This window comes from Ranitomeya variabilis, chromosome 3 (genome assembly GCF_051348905.1).
Source record: "Ranitomeya variabilis isolate aRanVar5 chromosome 3, aRanVar5.hap1, whole genome shotgun sequence".
Lineage (NCBI taxonomy): Eukaryota > Metazoa > Chordata > Amphibia > Anura > Dendrobatidae > Ranitomeya > Ranitomeya variabilis.
In genome coordinates, this window is record NC_135234.1 from 22,487,443 (window position 1) to 22,510,898 (window position 23,456).

At 39.6% G+C, this 23,456-nt stretch overlaps 1 protein-coding gene across 2 annotated transcripts in view; it reads right to left on the reverse strand.

Annotated features, from left to right (window-relative positions):
* STYXL2 (serine/threonine/tyrosine interacting like 2) overlaps positions 1–23,456 on the reverse strand; it is a 101,895-nt gene that overhangs the window by 69,322 nt on the left and 9,117 nt on the right. Inside the window, exon 2 of one of the 2 annotated variants that reach the window (XM_077293747.1) lies at positions 20,920–21,043. In XM_077293747.1, the coding sequence (XP_077149862.1) occupies positions 20,920–21,032 (113 nt within the window). In that variant the 5' untranslated portion in view covers positions 21,033–21,043. Of the gene's footprint in view, positions 1–20,919; positions 21,694–23,456 lie in introns of those variants that run through there. The other variant, XM_077293748.1, reaches the window with a different exon arrangement.

Genomic DNA, 23,456 nt, shown 5'->3' on the forward strand with positions numbered 1-23,456 from the left:
CCATGCTGGTTCAGTATGCCTTCAATTTTGAATAAATCCCCAACAGTGTCACCAGCAAAGCACCCCCACACCATCACACCTCCTCCTCCATGCTTCACGGTGGGAACCAGGCATGCAGAGTCCATCCGTTCACCTTTTCTGCGTCGCACAAAGACACGGTGGTTGGAACCAAAGATCTCAAATTTGGACTCATCAGACCAAAGCACAGATTTCCACTGGTCTAATGTCCATTCCTTGTGTTCTTTAACCCAAACAAGTCTCTTCTGCTTGTTGCCTGTCCTTAGCAGTGGTTTCCTAGCAGCTATTTTACCATGAAGGCCTGCTGCACAAAGTCTCCTCTTAACAGTTGTTGTAGAGATGTGTCTGCTGCTAGAACTCTGTGTGGCATTGACCTGGTCTCTAATCTGAGCTGCTGTTAACCTGCGATTTCTGAGGCTGGTGACTCGGATAAACATCCTCAGAAGCAGAGGTGACTCTTGGTCTTCCTTTCCTGGGGCAGTCCTCATGTGAGCCAGTTTCTTTGTAGCGCTTGATGGTTTTTGCCACTGCATTTGGGGACACTTTCAAAGTTTTCCCAATTTTTCGGACTGACCGACCTTCATTTCTTAAAGTAATGATGGCCACTCATTTTTCTTTACTTAGCTGCTTTTTTCTTGCCATAATACAAATTCTAACAGTCTATTCAGTAGGACTATCAGCTGTGTATCCACCAGACTTCTGCTCAACACAACTGATGGTCCCAACCCCATTTATAAGGCAAGAAATCCCACTTATTAAACCTGACAGGGCACACCTGTGAAGTGAAAACCATTCCCGGTGACTACCTCTTGAAGCTCATCAAGAGAATGCCAAGAGTGTGCAAAGCAGCCATCAAAGCAAAAGGTGGCTACTTGCAAGAACCTAGAATATAAGACATATTTTCAGTTGTTTCACACTTTTTTGATAAGTATATAATTCCACATGTGTTAATTCATAGTTTTGATGCCTTCAGTGTGAATGTACAATTTTAATAGTCATGAAAATACAGAAAAATCTTTAAATGAGGTGTGTCCAAACCTCTGGTCTGTACTGAAGATAGATAATAGATGATAGATAATAGATAGATAATAGATAATAGATAGATAATAGATAGATAGATGATATATACAAAGTACAGTCATTCATTAAAATTGCCAATGACAGCACAGTAGAAGTTTGGAGAAGCCGCACTTTATTGGGACTATGTCGGGACACTGCTGCCATTGTTTGTATATGCAGATCAGTGTGCGGAGATACATATGCTAATGCCCCTTCCAGCAGATTTCTGCATATGAAACACTTCCCCATCCACTCACCATAAGTTAAATAGGTTAATTAGGTATATTTTTGCATATCTAAGTTGCATATTTTTGCATGTACAGCACTCATTTGAATACATTTGCCGTGAATAATATGCATACATTTGCATACATAATTTCTATATCTGCCCGTGAGCAAATTGCTTTGTTCTTTTCCCCGTTGTGGTAAAGTTGCAGCTCGGCGATGAAGGTGCAGCATTAAAATAGCGCAGTGACTGACGCCAGTGACTCATTCCTCGCATACACCGCTCATGTCATTATATCAAAAATAGATGTCCCATATGTGACTCGGCTGCAGCATCGCTTCTTAAAGGCACAATCAATCTCTGTTAGGCCTAATCTGTGGTAGTCCTAGAGGGGCCTATATTGTTTATTACTCGGGGGTGCAAAAAGCATTCACCGAGAACATTTCCATAGAAAAACAGATCGTAACAACATCCCATCTCTACATAAATGTTATGCAGGCACAGATAGTACTGCCTCCCTGTTTCCCTTTATAAATGATACAGGCACAGATAGTACTGCCTCCCTGTGTCTACCTGTCCATCATTTAAATACATATACCTCAATGTCACATATTGTATATTATGCGTGCACAGAGAGTGCAGCTTCCCTGTCTCAACATATAAATTAGGGACACACAAATAGCACTGCTTCCATGTTGCCACCTGTAAATGATGTAAGTACAGATAGTACTGTCTCTGTCTCTACCTGTGAGTGATATAGGCACAGATAGTACTGTCTCTCTGTCTCTACCTGTGAGTGATATAGGCACAGATAGTACTGTCTCTCTGTCTCTACCTGTGAGTGATATAGGCACAGATGGTACTGTCCCTCTGTCTCTACCTGTGAGTGATATAGGCACAGATAGTACTGTCTCCTTGTCTCTACCTGTGAGTGATATAGGCACAGATAGTACTGTCTCTCTGTCTCTACCTGTGAGTGATATAGGCACAGATAGTACTGTCTCTCTGTCTCTACCTGTGAGTTATATAGGCACAGATAGTACTGTCCCTCTGTCTCTACCTGTCAATGATAAAGGCACAGATGGTACTGTCCCTCTGTCTCTACCTGTGAGTGATATAGGCACAGATGGTACTGTCCCTCTGTCTCTATCTGTCAATGATAAAGGCACAGATGGTACTGTCCCTCTGTCTCTACCTGTGATTGATATAGGCACAGATAGTACTGTCTTTCTGTCTCTACCTGTGAGTGATATAGGCACAGATAGTACTGTCTCTCTGTCTCTACCTATGATTTATATAGGCACAGATAGTACTGTCTCTCTGTCTCTACCTGTGATTGATATAGGCACAGATAGTACTGTCTCTCTGTCTCTACCTGTGATTTATATAGGCACAGATAGTACTGTCTCTCTGTTTCTACCTGTGATTGATATAGGCACAGATAGTACTGTCTCTCTGTTTCTACCTGTGAGTGATATAGGCACAGATGGTACTGTCTCTCTGTTTCTACCTGTGAAGGATATAGGCACAGATAATACTGTCCCTCTGTCTCTACCTGTGAGTGATATAGGCACAGATGGTACTGTCCCTCTGTCTCTACCTGTCAATGATAAAGGCACATATGGTACTGTCCCTCTGTCTCTACCTGTGATTGATATAGGCACAGATAGTACTGTCTTTCTGTCTCTACCTGTGAGTGATATAGGCACAGATGGTACTGTCTCTCTGCCTCTACCTGTGATTTATATAGGCACAGATAGTACTGTCTCTCTGTCTCTACCTGTGATTGATATAGGCACAGATAGTACTGTCCCTCTGTCTCTACCTGTGAGTGATATAGGCACAGATAGTACTGTCTCCTTGTCTCTACCTGTGAGTGATATAGGCACAGATAGTACTGTCTCTCTGTCTCTACCTGTGAGTGATATAGGCACAGATAGTACTGTCTCTCTGTCTCTACCTGTGAGTGATATAGGCACAGATAGTACTGTCTCTCTGTCTCTACCTGTGAGTGATATAGGCACAGATAGTACTGTCTCTCTGTCTCTACCTGTGAGTGATATAGGCACAGATGGTACTGTCCCTCTGTCTCTACCTGTGAGTGATATAGGCACAGATAGTACTGTCTCCTTGTCTCTACCTGTGAGTGATATAGGCACAGATAGTACTGTCTCTCTGTCTCTACCTGTGAGTGATATAGGCACAGATAGTACTGTCTCTCTGTCTCTACCTGTGAGTGATATAGGCACAGATAGTACTGTCTCTCTGTCTCTACCTGTGAGTGATATAGGCACAGATAGTACTGTCCCTCTGTCTCTACCTGTCAATGATAAAGGCACAGATGGTACTGTCCCTCTGTCTCTACCTGTGAGTGATATAGGCACAGATGGTACTGTCCCTCTGTCTCTACCTGTCAATGATAAAGGCACAGATGGTACTGTCCCTCTGTCTCTACCTGTGATTGATATAGGCACAGATAGTACTGTCTTTCTGTCTCTACCTGTGAGTGATATAGGCACAGATAGTACTGTCTCTCTGTCTCTACCTATGATTTATATAGGCACAGATAGTACTGTCTCTCTGTTTCTACCTGTGATTGATATAGGCACAGATAGTACTGTCTCTCTGTTTCTACCTGTGATTTATATAGGCACAGATAGTACTGTCTCTCTGTCTCTACCTGTGATTGATATAGGCACAGATAGTACTGTCTCTCTGTCTCTACCTGTGATTTATATAGGCACAGATAGTACTGTCTCTCTGTTTCTACCTGTGATTGATATAGGCACAGATAGTACTGTCTCTCTGTTTCTACCTGTGAGTGATATAGGCACAGATGGTACTGTCTCTCTGTTTCTACCTGTGAAGGATATAGGCACAGATAATACTGTCCCTCTGTCTCTACCTGTGAGTGATATAGGCACAGATGGTACTGTCCCTCTGTCTCTACCTGTCAATGATAAAGGCACAGATGGTACTGTCCCTCTGTCTCTACCTGTGATTGATATAGGCACAGATAGTACTGTCTTTCTGTCTCTACCTGTGAGTGATATAGGCACAGATGGTACTGTCTCTCTGCCTCTACCTGTGATTTATATAGGCACAGATAGTACTGTCTCTCTGTCTCTACCTGTGATTGATATAGGCACAGATAGTACTGTCTCTCTGTCTCTACTGTGATTTATATAGGCACAGATAGTACTGTCTCTCTGTTTCTACCTGTGATTGATATAGGCACAGATAGTACTGTCTCTCTGTTTCTACCTGTGAGTGATATAGGCACAGATGGTACTGTCTCTCTGTTTCTACCTGTGAAGGATATAGGCACAGATAATACTGTCCCTCTGTCTCTACCTGTGAGTGATATAGGCACAGATGGTACTGTCCCTCTGTCTCTACCTGTCAATGATAAAGGCACAGATAGTACTGTCTCTCTGTCTCTACCTGTGATTGATATAGGCACAGATGGTACTGTCTCTCTGTCTCTACCTGTGATTTATATAGGCACAGATAGTACTGTCTCTCTGTCTCTACCTGTGATTGATATAGGCACAGATGGTACTGTCTCTCTGTCTCTACCTGTGATTGATATAGGCACAGATAGTACTGTCTCTCTGTCTCTACCTGTGATTTATATAGGCACAGATAGTACTGTCTCTCTGTCTCTACCTGTGATTGATATAGGCACAGATAGTACTGTCCCTCTGTCTCTACCTGTGAATGAAATAGGCACAGATAGTACTGTCTCTCTGTCTCTACCTGTGATTGATATAGGCACAGATGGTACTATCTCTCTGTTTCTACCTGTGATTGATATAGGCACAGATAGTACTGTCTCTCTGTCTCTACCTGTGATTGATATAGGCACAGATAGTACTGTCCCTCTGTCTCTACCTGTGAATGAAATAGGCACAGATAGTACTGTCTCTCTGTCTCTACCTGTGATTGATATAGGCACAGATGGTAGGTACTGTCTCTCTGTTTCTACCTGTGATTGATATAGGCACAGATAGTACTGTCTTTCTGTCTCTACCTGTGAATGATATAGGCACAGATAGTACTGTCTTTCTGTCTCTACCTGTGAATGATATAGGCACAGATAGTACTGTCTCTCTGTCTCTACCTGTGATTGATATAGGCACAGATGGTACTGTCTCTCTGTTTCTACCTGTGATTGATATAGGCACAGATAGTACTGTCTTTCTGTCTCTACCTGTGAATGATATAGGCATCCCCATCTCTAACTGTTAATGATGTAGGTGCCCCTATAAATGACGCATACATAGGTATCATTTCCATGTATCTCAGTGTAAATGATGTAGGCACAGATAGTACTGTCTCCCTGTCTTTCCCTTTAAATGATGAATGCTCAGGTATTACTGTCTGCATGTTTCTCTAGGTCAGTTATGCAGGCACAGATAGGACTGCAGCTCTGTCTCTTCCATAGTTTCCCTGCTTCAGATGTAGGTACTGATAACACTGGCTCCTATCAGCGATGTAGGCACAGATAGTGCTGCTTTCCTGTTTCTGCTGGCATGGTGGCTCCTGCAGCAATCTGTAATATTCACTCACAATGAAGGCAGGATCATAGACAAAGACTGAGTATGGGGCTATAAAGTGGAGGTAAAGAAATCTGGATTTTTCTATAAATTCGACGATTTAAAATCAATTTGTTAGTATATGTATTTTTTGTGTTTGGGGGGAGGATGATATTAAAGTTTCAGAGGATTAAAAAAAATGTGCTTTTAACGTAGTTACGGTAAGTTTTTCCTCCTCTCTAGCGTACGTGCTATATACATAATATCATCTTGTTATATCTGTACTGGGATGTAATACTAATGAGCATAGAAGGCCAGAATTAGCGCAGACACTTCCCATGTGCACTCACCAGGGGGCACTGTAACACAGATTTAATGCTGCACACCACCCATCAAGAGCAACGCCTGCAGCCATGCTTTATGATACCATTGTATCTTCCACCTTCTCAAATAAAACTTCAGTGCAGACATAATAGTGGCGGTAACCTTTACTTGGGAGTTATGTGATCCGGGAACATTCCCGCTTGATGTTAAGCAATCAGTGTTAGAGAGACAGCAATAATCGGAGGCAATAAACACCGACTGCGGAGCAAGGAGGAGGACCACAGCAGGCGAGAAGTGGACAGAAATAATGATAATAGCTAATATAGGTGAACCTATATATAATATCATGAGAATATAGAAGAATATAAAAAAGGGAAAAATAAGTATCTAAAAGTTTAAATCACACCCCCAAAATAAACATATTTGGCTTCACCGTGTCCATCAAATTTCTGCTCTATTAAAATAACATTTAAAAAAAAAGATCTAAACCTGATGTTAAACACCGAAAAAAAAAAAAAAGCTAGAATTTCTGTGTTTTGGTAGTGGCATTTCACTTAAAGAAATGCAATAAAAAGTGAGAAAAGCATTGTATGCAGCCCTAAACGGCATTGATCGGGTTAATTATTTTTTTATATCAATAGATTGGGCAATTCTGAAAGCGGCGATACCAAATATGTGTAGATTTGATTTTTTTTTAATTGCTTTATTTTCAATGGGGGCGAAAGGGGGGTGATTTTAATTTTTATATATTTTTAAAAACATTTTTTTTTTACTTTTTGCATGCTTCAATAGTCTCCACGGGAGACTAGAAGCTGAAGGATTTTGGTCGCCTCTGCTACATACAGGCGATGATCAGATCGCCTGTATGTAGCAGAAATGCTCACTTGCTATGTTCTGGCTATGACAACCATAGAGGGCTGCTTATTCCAGCTGTATGTCTGGAAAAAAAAATTGGAAAACCAAAACGCAGGTCTGCGGCATTACACCACAAGAATGAGAGTGATATCCATTTTCATTTTCCTTATCTCTCCCTGTTCCCTATTGAGCTGTCTTGGTTTTAATATGAAATCCAGAAGCTGCTGAGAACCTCACCGCCACGCCGTGCTACTGTATGTGACCGATCCTTAGAGGAATCTACTCCACGAAAACTGTCCTGGTGTGACAGAAATGAATACCGATATCATACACTAAGTATTAAGTATAAAAAATACTATGTCCCTCAGTGTGTAGCAACATTTCACACTATCTTTACCACTGTAAACCTTGTATGAAAACCTAAATATCAGGAATAACTACAAGAATACAACATCACATGAAATATACCAATCCCAAGACTACAATAATACTGCCCCTACATGCAAAAATATAACTACTATAATACTGCCCCATGTAAAAGAATATAACTACTATAATACTGCTCCTATGTACAAGAATATAACTACTATAATACTGCCCCTATGTACAAGAATATAACTAGTATAATACTGCTCCTATGTACGAGAATATAACTACTATAATTCTGCCCCTATGTACAAGAATATAATTACTATAATACTGCTCCTATATACAAGAATATAACTACTATAATACTGCCCCTATGTACAAGAATATAACTACTATAATACTGCTCCTATGTACAAGAATATAACTACTATAATACTGCCCCTATGTACAAGAATATAACTACTATAATACTGTTCCTATATACAAGAATATAACTACTATAATACTGCCCCTATATACAAGAATATAACTACTATAATAATGCCCCTATGTACAAGAATATAAATACTATAATACTGCCCATATGTACAAGAATGTAACTACTATAATACTGACACTATGCACAAGAATATAACTACTATAATACTGCCCCTATGTACAAGAATATAACTACTATAATACTGCTGCTATGTACAAGAATATAACTACTATAATACTGCTCCTATATACAAGAATATAACTACTATAATACAGCCCCTATATACAAGAATATAACTACTATAATACTGCTCCTATGTACAAGAATATAACTACTATAATACTGCTCCTATATACAAGAATATAACTACTATAATACTGCTCCTTTATACAAGAATATAACTACTATAATACTGCCCCTATGTCCAAGAATATAACTACTATAATACTGCCCCTATGTCCAAGAATATAACTGCTATAATACTGCCCCTATGTACAAGAATATAACTACTCTAATACTGCCTCCTACGTACAAGAATATAGCTACTTTAATACTGCCCCTATGTACAAGAATATAACTACTATAATACTGCTCCTATGTACAAGAATATAACTACTATAATACTGCTCCCTATGTACAAGAATATAGCTACTATAATACTGCTCCTATGTACAAGAATATAACTACTATAATACTGCCCCTACATGCAAAAATATAACTACTATAATACTGCCCCATGTACAAGAATATAACTACTATAATACTGCTTCTATGTACAAGAACATAACTACTATAATACTGCTCCTATGTACAAGAATATAACTATTATAATACTGCTCCTATGTACAAGAATATAACTACTATAATACTGCCCCTATGTACAAGAATATAACTACTATAATACTGCTCCTATGTACAAGAATATAACTACTATAATACTGCTCCTATGTACAAGAATATAACTACTATAATACTGCTCCTATGTACAAGAATATAACTACTATAATACTGCTCCTATGTACAAGAATATAACTACTATAATACTGCCCCTATGTACAAGAGCAATAACTACTATAATACTGCTCCTATATACAAGCATATAACTACTATAATACTGCCCCTATATACAAGAATATAACTACTATAATAATGCCCCTATGTACAAGAATATAAATACTATAATACTGCCCATATGTACAAGAATGTAACTACTATAATACTGACACTATGCACAAGAATATAACTACTATAATACTGCCCCTATGTACAAGAATATAACTACTATAATACTGCTTCTATGTACAAGAATATAACTACTATAATACTGCTCCTATGTACAAGAATATAACTATTATAATACTGCTCCTATGTACAAGAATATAACTACTATAATACTGCTCCTATGTACAAGAATATAACTACTATAATACTGCTCCTATGTACAAGAATATAACTACTATAATACTGCCCCTATGTACAAGAATATAACTACTATAATACTGCTCCTATATACAAGAATATAACTACTATAATACTGCCCCTATATACAAGAATATAACTACTATAATAATGCCCCTATGTACAAGAATATAAATACTATAATACTGCCCATATGTACAAGAATGTAACTACTATAATACTGACACTATGCACAAGAATATAACTACTATAATACTGCCCCTATGTACAAGAATATAACTACTATAATACTGCTGCTATGTACAAGAATATAACTACTATAATACTGCTCCTATATACAAGAATATAACTACTATAATACTGCTCCTATGTACAAGAATATAACTACTATAATACTGCTCCTATATACAAGAATATAACTACTATAATACTGCTCCTTTATACAAGAATATAACTACTATAATACTGCCCCTATGTCCAAGAATATAACTACTATAATACTGCCCCTATGTGCAAGAATATAACTGCTATAATACTGCCCCTATGTACAAGAATATAACTACTCTAATACTGCCTCCTATGTACAAGAATATAACTACTATAATACTGCCCCTATGTACAAGAATATAACTACTATAATACTGCTCCTATGTACAAGAATATAACTACTATAATACTGCTCCTATATACAAGAATATAACTACTATAATACTGCTCCTTTATACAAGAATATAACTACTATAATACTGCCCCTATGTCCAAGAATATAACTACTATAATACTGCCCCTATGTGCAAGAATATAACTGCTATAATACTGCCCCTATGTACAAGAATATAACTACTCTAATACTGCCTCCTATGTACAAGAATATAACTACTATAATACTGCCCCTATGTACAAGAATATAACTACTATAATACTGCTCCTATGTACAAGAATATAACTACTATAATACTGCTCCTATGTACAAGAATATAACTACTATAATACTGCTCCCATGTACAAGAATATAACTACTATAATACTGCTCCTATGTACAAGAATATAGCAACTATAATACTGCTCCTATGTACAAGAATATAACTACTATAATACTGCCCCTACATGCAAAAATATAACTACTATAATACTGCCCCATGTACAAGAATATAACTACTATAATACTGCCCCTATGTACAAGAATATAACTACTATAATACTGTGCCTATGTACAAGAATATAACTACTATAATACTGCTCCTATGTACAAGAATATAACTACTATAATACTACTCCTATGTACAAGAATATAACTACTATAATACTGCTCCTATGTACAAGAATATAACTACTATAATACTGCTCCTATGTACAAGAATATAACTACTATAATACTGCTCCTATGTACAAGAATATAACTATTATAATACTGCTCCTATGTACAAGAATATAACTACTATAATACTGCCCCTATGTACAAGAATATAACTACTATAATACTGCTCCTATGTACAAGAATATAACTACTATAATACTGCTCCTATGTACAAGAATATAACTACTATAATACTGCTCCTATGTACAAGAATATAACTACTATAATACTGCTCCTATGTACAAGAATATAACTACTATAATACTGCTCCTATGTACAAGAATATAACTATTATAATACTGCTCCTATGTACAAGAATATAACTACTATAATACTGCCCCTATGTACAAGAATATAACTACTATAATACTGCTTCTATATACAAGAATATAACTACTATAATACTGCCCCTATGTACAAGAATATAAATACTATAATACTGCCCATATGTACAAGAATATAACTACTATAATACTGCCCCTATGTACAAGAATATAACTACTATAATACTGCTCCTATATACAAGAATATAACTACTATAATAATGCCCCTATGTACAAGAATATAAATACTATAATACTGCCCATATGTACAAGAATATAACTACTATAATACTGCTCCTATATACAAGAATATAACTACTATAATACAACCCCTATGTACAAGAATATAACTACTATAATACTGCCCCTATGTACAAGAATATAACTACTATAATACTGCTCCTATATACAAGAATATAACTACTATAATACAACCCCTATGTACAAGAATATAACTACTATAATACTGCTGCTAAGTACAAGAATATAACTACTATAATACTGCTCCTATATACAAGAATATAACTACTATAATACTGCTCCTATAGACAAGAATATAACTACTATAATACTGCCCCTATGTCCAAGAATATAACTGCTATAATATTGCCCCTATGTCCAAGAATATAACTACTATAATACTGCCCCTATGTGCAAGAATATAACTACTATAATACCGCCCCTATGTCCAAGAATATAACTACTATAATACTGCCCCTATGTACAAGAATATAACTACTATAATACTGCCCCTATGTGCAAGAATATAACTACTATAATACCGCCCCTATTGTTATGGTTACCCCAATGACCATGGGAAAAAAATACAAAACGGACTAGCTCTCGGGTGATGGAAACTAAGGTCGACCGTGACCTGAACCTGACCCAACACTTACAGTAGCCGGGGGATGTACCTACGATGCCCTAGACACCACGCGCCAGCCGGAGATCTAACTACCCCTATAAGAGGAATATACAGGCCTACCTTACCTCCAGTGAGGAACCCCAAAAGATGATAGTAGGCCCCCACAGATATTGACGGTGAGTTCAGAGGAAATGACATACGTAGGATGAACAGCAGATTTAGCACAGTGAGGTCCGCTTACTAGATAGCAGAAGGACAGGAAAGAGTTACTTCACGGTCGACCTAAAAATCACTATTCAAAAACACCATCCAGAAATTACTTTAAACTCCAGTGACAACTCATGCCACTGGAGTAGTAATTTTCTGTCCACAAGAGCTTCCAGCACTGAAGAGTCACATTGCAGATAGCTGGACAAAAATAGCAAAACAAGAAACAAAATTCAACTTAGCTGAACTGGAACTTGAGGCAGGTGAATGCAACAGAATGCTACTAGCACATTGATGGCCGGCATGTGACTAACAGCCAAGCAGCCTTAAATAGGAAACTCCCCAAGAGGGTGGCGACAGGTAATCAGAGATGGAGGAAGGCACATAAGAGACACTACCATAACAGACCACCGGGGGAGCCCACAAACCGAATTCACAACAGTACCCCCCCCTTAAGGAGGGGGCACCGAACCCTCACCAGAACCACCAGGGCGACCTGGATGAGCACTATGAAATGCACGAACCAAATCGGGAGCATGAACATCGGATGCTGTCACCCAAGAATTATCCTCCTGGCCATAACCTTTCCACTTAACCAGATACTGAAGTTTCCGTCTGGAAACACGGGAGTCCAAGATCTTTTCCACCACATACTCCAATTCACCCTCAACCAACACAGGAGCAGGTGGATCAGCAGAAGGAACAACCGGTACCTCATACCTCCGCAATAATGACCGATGGAAAACATTATGGATATTAAAAGATGCTGGGAGGTCCAAACGAAAGGACACAGGATTAAGAACCTCCAGAATCCTATAAGGGCCGATAAACCGAGGCTTAAACTTAGGAGACGAGACCTTCATAGGAACAAATCGAGAAGACAGCCACACCAGGTCCCCAACACAAAGACGAGGACCAATACGCCGATGACGATTAGTGAACTGTTGAGTCTTCTCCTGGGACAACTTCAGATTGTCCACAACCTGTCCCCAAATCTGATGCATCCTATCAACCACAGCATCCACTCCAGGACAATCCGAAGACTCCAATTGACCAGACGAAAACCGAGGGTGAAACCCTGAATTACAAAAAAATGGAGAAACCAAAGTGGCAGAACTAGCCCGATTGTTAAGGGCAAACTCTGCCAATGGCAAAAAGTCAAGCCAATCATCCTGATCAGCGGACACAAAACACCTCAAGTAAGTCTCCAAGGTCTGATTAGTACGCTCAGTCTGGCCATTAGTCTGAGGATGGAATGCAGACGAAAAAGACAAATCGATACCCATCCTGGCACAGAACGTCCGCCAAAATCTAGACACAAACTGAGTACCCCTGTCAGACACTATATTCTCAGGAATACCATGCAAACGCACCACATTCTGAAAAAATAGAGGAACCAACTCAGAGGAGGAGGGCAATTTGGGTAAAGGTACCAAATGAACCATCTTGGAAAAACGGTCACAAATCACCCAGATGACAGACATCCTACGAGAAACCGGAAGGTCAGAAATAAAGTCCATAGAGATGTGCGTCCAAGGCCTCTTAGGAATAGGCAAGGGCAACAACAACCCACTGGCCCTAGAACAGCAGGGCTTGGCCCGAGCACAAACATCACAAGACTGCACAAACATGCGCACATCTCGAGACAAAGAAGGCCACCAGAAGGACCTAGACACCAAATCCCTGGTGCCAAAAATTCCAGGATGACCTGTCAACGCGGAAGAATGAACCTCCGAGATAACTCTACTGGTCCAATCATCAGGGACAAACAGTCTACCAGGCGGACAGCGATCAGGCCTATCCACCTGAAACTCCTGCAAAGAACGCCGCAGGTCTGGGGAGACAGCTGACAATATCACCCCATCCTTCAGGATGCCGGTAGGTTCGGAATCACCAGGCGAGTCAGGCTCAAAACTCCTAGAGAGGGCATCCGCCTTCACATTCTTGGACCCAGGCAGATATGACACCACAAAGTTAAATCGGGAGAAAAACAACGACCAGCGCGCCTGTCTAGGATTCAGACGCCTGGCCGACTCAAGATAAATTAGATTCTTGTGGTCAGTGAGGACCACCACCTGGTGTCTAGCACCCTCAAGCCAATGACGCCACTCCTCAAACGCCCACTTCATGGCCAGAAGTTCCCGATTTCCCACATCATAATTTCGCTCAGCGGGCGAAAACTTTCGGGAGAAAAACGCACATGGTCTCATTACTGAGCAGTCAGGATCTTTCTGCGACAAAACTGCACCTGCTCCGATCTCCGAAGCATCCACCTCAACCTGGAACGGAAGTAACACATCAGGTTGGCGCAATACAGGAGCGGAAGAAAAGCGGCGCTTAAGCTCTTGAAAGGCCTCCACAGCCGCAGAGGACCAAATAGCAACATCAGCACCCTTTTTGGTCAAATCAGTCAAAGGTTTAGCAATGGCAGAAAAACCCGCTATAAATCGGCGATAGAAATTAGCAAAACCCAAGAACTTTTGCAGACTCTTCAAAGAAGTAGGTTGCATCCAATCACAAATAGCCTGGACCTTGACAGGGTCCATCTCCATAGATGAAGGGGAAAAAATATATCCCAAAAAGGAAATTCTCTGAACTCCAAAACTACACTTTGAGCCCTTTACAAAAAGAGAATTAGCTCGCAAAACCTGAAAAACTCTCCTGACCTGTTGAACGTGAGATTCCCAGTCCTCCGAAAAAACAAGAATATCATCCAAATACACAATCATAAACTTATCCAGATATTCACGGAAAATATCGTGCATAAAGGACTGAAAAACGGAAGGAGCATTTGCGAGACCGAAAGGCATTACCAAATACTCAAAATGGCCTTCAGGCGTATTAAATGCGGTCTTCCACTCATCCCCCTGCTTAATCCGCACCAAATTATACGCACCACGTAGATCGATCTTAGTGAACCACTTAGCCCCCTTTATACGAGCAAACAGATCAGTCAGTAAAGGTAACGGGTACTGGTATTTAACTGTAATCTTATTCAAAAGTCGATAGTCGATACAAGGTCTCAATGAACCATCCTTTTTACCTACAAAGAAAAATCCTGCCCCTAGTGGAGACAACGAGGGGCGAATATGACCCTTTTCCAAGGATTCTCTGATATACTCCCGCATAGCAGTATGTTCAGGTACAGACAAATTAAACAAGCGACCCTTAGGAAACTTACTACCGGGGATCAATTCAATAGCGCAGTCACACTCTCTGTGGGGAGGGAGAGAATCAACTTTAGGCTCTTGAAAGACATCATAAAAATCTGACAGAAATGCTGGGATCTCAGAGGGAGTAGATGAAGAAATAGGAACCAAAGGTGCATCCCCATGAATACCCCGACATCCCCAGCTCAACACAGACATAGATTTCCAGTCCAAGACGGGATTATGAATCTGTAACCATGGTAATCCAAGCACTAAGACATCATGTAGGTTATATAATACAAGGAAACGAATAATCTCCTGATGGTCTGGGGTAAGACGCATAGTCACTTGTGTCCAATATTGTGGTTTATTGCTAGCCAAAGGTGTAGAATCAATACCCTTCAGGGGAATAGAAACTTCCAACGGCTCCAAATCAAACCCACAACGCTTGGCAAAGGACCAATCCATGAGACTCAGAGCGGCGCCAGAATCCACATAAGCATTCACAGTCACAGATGATAAGGTACAAATCAATGTCACGGACAAAAGAAATTTTGACTGCAAGGTACCTGTAGAAAAAGATTTATCAACCTTTTTATCAACCTTATTTATACGTTTAGAGCATGCTGATATAACATGAGCTGGATCTCCACAGTAGAAGCACAATCCATTTTTGCGCCTGTAATTTTGACGTTCGCCTCTAGACAAAACACGATCGCATTGCATATGCTCCAATGCCTTTTCAGAGGTCACCGCCAAATGGTGCACAGGTCTTTGCTCAGAAGACACCGCCATATGGTGCACAGGTTTTTGCTCAGAAGATACCACCATATGGTGCACAGATTCTTCCTCAGAAGACCCCGCCATATGGTGCACAGATTTGCGCTCCCGCAAACGCCGATCAATCTGGATAGCCAATTTCATGGCATCATTCAGACCTGTAGGCACAGGGAACCCCACCATGACATCCTTCACGGCATCAGAGAGACCTTCTCTGAAATTAGCTGCTAAAGCGCACTCATTCCATTTAGTAAGCACCGACCATTTACGGAATTTCTGGCAGTATATCTCAGCTTCATCTTGCCCTTGGGAAAGAGCTATCAAGGCTTTCTCAGCCAAAATCTCCAAATTAGGTTCTTCATAAAGCAACCCCAAAGCCTGAAAAAACGCATCTACATTTAACAACGCAGGATCCCCTGGCGATAATGCAAATGCCCAACTTTGTGGGTCGCCGCGCAGTAGAGAGATAACAATTTTAACTTGTTGAGTCTGATCACCAGCAGAGTGAGATCTCAGAGACAAAAACAATTTGCAATTTTCTCTGAAACTCAAAAACCGGGATCTGTCTCCGGTAAAGTATTCAGGCAGAGGAATCTTAGGTTCAGACATTGGAGCACGTATAACAAAATCTTGTAGGTTCTGTACTTTTGTCGCAAGGTTATTCAAACCCGCAACTAAACTCTGTGGATCCATGTTTCAAATGGGTGTAACCCAAGCATTCAGAGGTTAAGAGGAGAGGAGAAAAAAAAAAAGGCTGAAGACTGCAGTTTAAGCAAGGAATACAAATGATCAAACTAAGGTGCACTTTCAAACACAGAGAAAAAAAAAAAAAAACCTTTTCTTCTCCTTCCTACTTTAGTGCATATTTTAACACATAGATTTTTTACAGGCCGGCCAAACTGTTATGGTTACCCCAATGACCATGGGAAAAAAATACAAAACGGACTAGCTCTCGGGTGATGGAAACTAAGGTCGACCGTGACCTGAACCTGACCCAACACTTACAGTAGCCGGGGGATGTACCTACGATGCCCTAGACACCACGCGCCAGCCGGAGATCTAACTACCCCTATAAGAGGAATATACAGGCCTGCCTTACCTCCAGATGAACCCCAAAAGGTGACAGTAGCCCCCCACAGATATTGACGGTGAGTTCAGAGGAAATGACATACGTAGGATGAACAGCAGATTTAGCACAGTGAGGTCCGCTTACTAGATAGCAGAAGGACAGGAAAGAGTTACTTCACGGTCGACCTAAAAACACTATTCAAAAACACCATCCAGAAATTACTTTAAACTCCAGTGACAACTCATGCCACTGGAGTAGTAATTTTCTGTCCACAAGAGCTTCCAGCACTGAAGAGTCACATTGCAGATAGCTGGACAAAAATAGCAAAACAAGAAACAAAATTCAACTTAGCTGAACTGGAACTTGAGGCAGGTGAATGCAACAGAATGCTACTAGCACATTGATGGCCGGCATGTGACTAACAGCCAAGCAGCCTTAAATAGGAAACTCCCCAAGAGGGTGGCGACAGGTAATCAGAGATGGAGGAAGGCACATAAGAGACACTACCATAACAGACCACCGGGGGAGCCCACAAACCGAATTCACAACACCCTATGTCCAAGAATATAACTATTATAATACTGCCCCTATGTACAAGAATATAACTACTATAATACTGCCCCTATGTGCAAGAATATAACTACTATAATACCGCCCCTATGTCCAAGAATATAACTACTATAATACTGCCCCTATGTACAAGAATATAACTACTATAATACTGCCCCTATATACAAGAATATAACTACTATAATACTGCCCCCTATGTACAAGAATATGACTACTATAATACTGCCCCTATGTGCAAGAATATAACTACTATAATACTGCCTCTATGTACATGAATATAGCTACTATAATACTGCTCCTATATACAAGAATATAACTACTATAATACTGCCCCTATGTCCAAGAATATAACTACTATAATACTGCCCCTATATACAAGAATATAACTACTATAATACTGCCTCTATGTACAAGAATATAACTACTATAATACTGCCCTCTATATACAAGAACATAACTACTATAATACTGCTCCTATGTACAAGAATATAACTACTATAATACTCCCCCTATGTCCAAGAATATAACTACTATAATACTGCCCCTATGTACAAGAACATAACTACTATAATACTGCCCCTATATACAAGAATATAACTACTATAATACTGCTCCTATGTACAAGAATATAACTAATATAATACTGCTCCTATATACAAGAATATAACTACTATAATACTGCCCCTATGTCCAAGAATATAACTACTATAATACTGCCCCTATGTACAAGAATATGACTACTATAATACTGATAATACTGCCCCTATGTGCAAGAATATAACTACTATAATACTGATAATACTGCCCCTATGTACAAGAATATAACAGTGGTGAAAAAAAATTCCAAACTTTGCTTTAAAAAAAAAAAAAATATGCGCCATTTTCCGATACCCGTAGCGCCTCCATTTTTCGTGATCTGGGGTCAGGTGAGGGCTTATTTTTTGCGTGCTGAGCTGGCGTTTTTTAATGATACCATTTCGGTGCAGATACGTTATTTTGATCGCCCGTTATTGCATTTTAATGCAATGTCGTGGCGACCAACAAAACGTAATTTTGGCGTTTCTAATTTTTTTCTCGCTACGCCATTTAGCGATCAGGTTAATCCTTTTTTTTTATTGATAGATCGGGCGATTCTGAATGCGGCGATACCAAATATGTGTATGTTTGACTTTTTTTATTGTTTTATTTTGAATGGGGCGAAAGGGGGGTGATTTAAACTTGTATTTTTTTTAAATTCATTTCATATTTTTTTAAACATTTTTTTTATTTTTTCATGCTTCAATAGCTTCCATGGGAGGCTAGAAGCTGGCACCACTCGATCGGCTCTGCTACATAGCAGCGATCATCAGATCGCCCCTATGTAAGTGATTTACAGGCTTGCTATGAATGCCGAACACAGGGTGGCGCTCACAGCAAGCCGGCATCAGCAACCATAGAGGTCTCAAGGAGACCTCTGGTTGCTATGCCAACGCATCGCTCATTTCCGGCCACGCGGCCGAAAGCGGTAGTTAAATGCCGCTGTCAGCGTTTGATAGCAGCATTTAACTAGTTAATAGCATTGGATGGATTGCGATTCCACTCGACACTATTGCACGCACATGTCAGCTGTTCAAAACAGCTGACATGTCCCGGCTTTGATGTGGGCTCAGCGCCGGAGCCCTGCATCAAAGCGGGGCTTCTGACCTCGGACGTACTATCCCGTCCGAGGTCAGAAAGGGGTTAAAATAAAACAATAATAAAATAAAACTGTAGAAAAACATGGCTGTGGCTATGGCCGTGCTATATACTATGTAGCTGTGCTATATACCACATGGCTGTCTGTGTTACGTGGGCTGTGCTATATAGTATGTGGCTGCTATATACTATGTGGCTGTGCTATATACTATGTGGCTGTGCTATATACTATGTGGCTGTGCTATATACTATGTGGCTGTGCTATATACTATGTGGCTGTGCTATATACTATGTGGCTGTGCTATATACTATATGGCTGTGCTATATACTACGTGGCTGTGCTATATACTACGTGGCTGTGCTATATACTACTTGGCTGTGCTATATACTACGTGGCTGTCTGTGTTACGTGGGCTGTGCTATATAGTATGTGGCTGCTATATACTATGTGGTTGTGCTATATACTATGTGGCTGTGCTATATACTATGTGGCTGTGCTATATACTATGTGGCTGTGCTATATACTACGTGGCTGTGCTATATACTACGTGGCTGTCTGTGTTACGTGGGCTGTGCTATATAGTATGTGGCTGCTATATACTATGTGGCTGTGGTATATACTATGTGGCCTGTGCTTTATACTATATGGCTGTGCTATATACTACGTGGCTGTGCTATATACTACGTGGCTGTGCTATATACTACGTGGCTGTCTGTGTTACATGGGCTGTGCTATATAGTATGTGGCTGCTATATACTATGTGGCTGTGCTATATACTATGTGGCTGTGCTATATACTACGTGGCTGTGCTATATACTACGTGGCTGTGCTATATAGTACGTGGCTGTCTGTGTTACGTGGCTGTGCTATATAGTATGTGGCTGCTATATACTATGTGGCTGTGCTATATACTATGTGGCTGTGCTATATACTATATGGCTGTGCTATATACTACGTGGCTGTGCTATATACTACGCGGCTGTGCTATATACTACGTGGCTGTCTGTGTTACGTGGGCTGTGCTATATAGTATGTGGCTGCTATATACTATGTGGCTGTGCTATATACTATGTGGCTGTGCTATATACTATATGGCTGTCTGTGTTATATACTACGTGGCTGTGCTATATACTATGTGGCTGTGCTAAGCGCGACGTACATACATACATATTCTAGAATACCTGATGCTTTAGAATCAGGCCACCATCTAGTATATATATATATATATATATATATATATATATATATATATATATAAACTGTACAAAAAAATCTTTGTTATCAATACAAAATAAATAAATACATCTTATATAGTATTATGTCCAATCTATCAAAATATAAAATTAGTTAATCCGTCTAATAAGCGCTGTAAAAAACCCCACAAAAAATACAAACAATCGTGTGTATCCCAGAATGTTATCCAGAAAAACTGCAGCTCGACATGTAAAGAACAAGTCGTCTCACAGCTCCATCAACAGAAAGGTAAAAAGTTATGAATCTCAGACAACGCGACTCAAACTATTTTTTTTTTTTTTTCAAAGAACTTTTTTTTTTTTTAACTTTTTTAAACTTTCTTTTTTTACTTCTGAATTTTTTTTCAATCTCCTCTTCAGAAATGAGCAGCCGTATGTTACTCACTTGCTGGGGGACGGGCTGCGAAGGTATCGGGCTTGGACGGCCAAAACATCATCATCCTCGTCGCATTTATCAGGGACCACTTGTTCATGGTCTTGGTCTTGGCCGGACGCCATGATGGGTCACCCTGAAAAAAAAGAAAAAAAAAAAAGAGTGAATTTATAGATTGGTGAGGCTCTCCAGCTATTACGAAAATACGACTCCCAGCGTGCCTTGATCTAGATGCTGAGAGTTGTAGTTTTCGCAACAGTTTGGAGACCACATCAGAGAACAGAAATTCATTTCTGGCAATGCTGTAAAACACTGCTTGCTGGGGGGGAAGAATCCCAACATGAGGGGCAAAAACCTGGAGGTGACATCTATAGTGGCAAGAAGACTCAATCACATGAATGACACTGCCATCTTGTGGTCGTCAATGGAGTTGCACACACCTTTTTATAAAGCGTCTGTTATGGATGATTTTTCACTGTTTTTGTAGGGTGGATGATGAAAAGTAGTTAATTATTCACTGTCCTCATGGATATTATAATATCGATGATACATTGATGATATTGATTAGGATCAAGAACAATATTTTTAAGGATGATAATAAATGTATTGATGCTAATTATTGTGTTGTTGATGATGATGATGCTTGAAGACAGAATTGAATGCTTATGATATTGGTAATTGATTGACGATCATGGATGATGGGAATTGTTTATTGAGGATGATAATTGTGATAATTGATAATGATGATTGATCAGCGAGGATGTTGATTGTTTTTGGTAATCGATTATGATGATTGAAGAACATGATGATGATGACTGAGGATGATAGTTTGTTAATTGATGGTTATTATGGATAATGACTGATTATGGTAATTGACTAGGGATGATAACTGAGTATGGTAATTGATAATGGTCGATGATAGTTGATTATTGTAGGGGTCGGGGATGTTGATTGAGGATCATTATCTGATTATAGTAATTTGATGATGAAGATGAGGATGATAATTGATGGTGTTGATTGAGGATCATGATTAATTATGGTAGTTGATGATTGGGAATGATTAATTATGGTAGTTGAGGATGATCGATGATATGTCTTGTTGGTAATTGTTGATCATTGCAAATAATCATTGATTTTGGTTATTTTGGTTATTAAAGATGATAATTGATTATTGATATTTGATGGTAATCATTGAGTGTAATCATTTATTATAATTATTGATTATGAAGATTATTGACGATAATTGTTGGTGACTGATTTTGGTGGATGATTGACTGAAGATATTGGATGATGTAATTAATGGTTGATCACGATGATTGAGGATAAGTTATTAATTGATTTTGATGATAATTGATGATGGTAAATGATTGTAATGACTGAAGATGATAACTGATTATTGTAATTGATGATTGAGGAGATGTGAAGCTGTAATTGATGATTGATAATTGATGATCATTGACTGTAATAATAGATCATGGTCATTGGTTAAGAAGATGATTGAGGATGGTAATTGAGCAGGGGTGCATTCGTGCACTATTATTCGTGTACATTTATCCAAAGTACTTTTTCTAAGTACTCGGCAGTTATAACATGGCAGAATATAACAAGCATCTCTTTTCTCTTCATACAGGTAAACTTATCATTCATTCTCTGAACTGAAATATCCTGCATGTCTATTGCTCCACTCCCTGACAGCAAGCAGCCTGAATGCATTCGACACTGTGGTGTTGTGAATTCCGTTCTTGGGCTCCCTCCGGTGGTTGTAAATGGCATTTTTGTTAATTCTGCCCTTGGGCTCCCTCCGGTGGTTTTAAGTGGAACTGCTGCTCCTTGGATTTAGCTTAGCAGCTGCTTCCACTAATCGTCTCTCCTGCTCTGCTATTTAGCCTGGCTCTGATCTTCAGCCAGTGCCAGCTGTCAATGTTTCTTGGTTGGATTCAGATCTCTCCTTGGATTTCCTTGATAGTCGGTCCTGTTCAGCAAAGATAAGTCCTACTCCTTGCATGTTCTTTTGTTGTCCTCTTGCTGTGGACTTAATCATTCAGCTCATTTTATGTTTGCTCTAGTCCAGCTTGTCAGTATTCAATATTCAGTTAAGCTGGAAGCTCTGGGGAAGCAGATTTGCCCTCCACACCGTTAGTCAGGTGTGGAGATTTTTTGTAAACTCTGTGATGGATTTTTTTAGCTTTTAATACTGTACCCTTTCCTATTCTGTCTATTTAGTTAGAAGTGGCTTCCTTTGCTAAATCCTGTTTTCATTCTGTGTATGTCATTTCCCTCTCCACTCACAGTCCATATTTGTGGGGGGCTGTCTGTCCTTTGGGAACTTTCTCTGAGGCAAGATAGCTTTCCTGTTTCCATCTTTAGGGGTAGCTAGTTCTCCGGCTGTGACGAGATGTCTAGGGAGTGACAGGAACATTCCACGGCTACTTCTAGTGTTGTGTTAGGTTCAGGAACTGCGGTCAGTAAAGATACCATCTCCTCAGAGCTCGTCCCATGTTGCTCCTTAACCACCAGGTCATAACACTGTGGATCATCAGCTCCTCCTC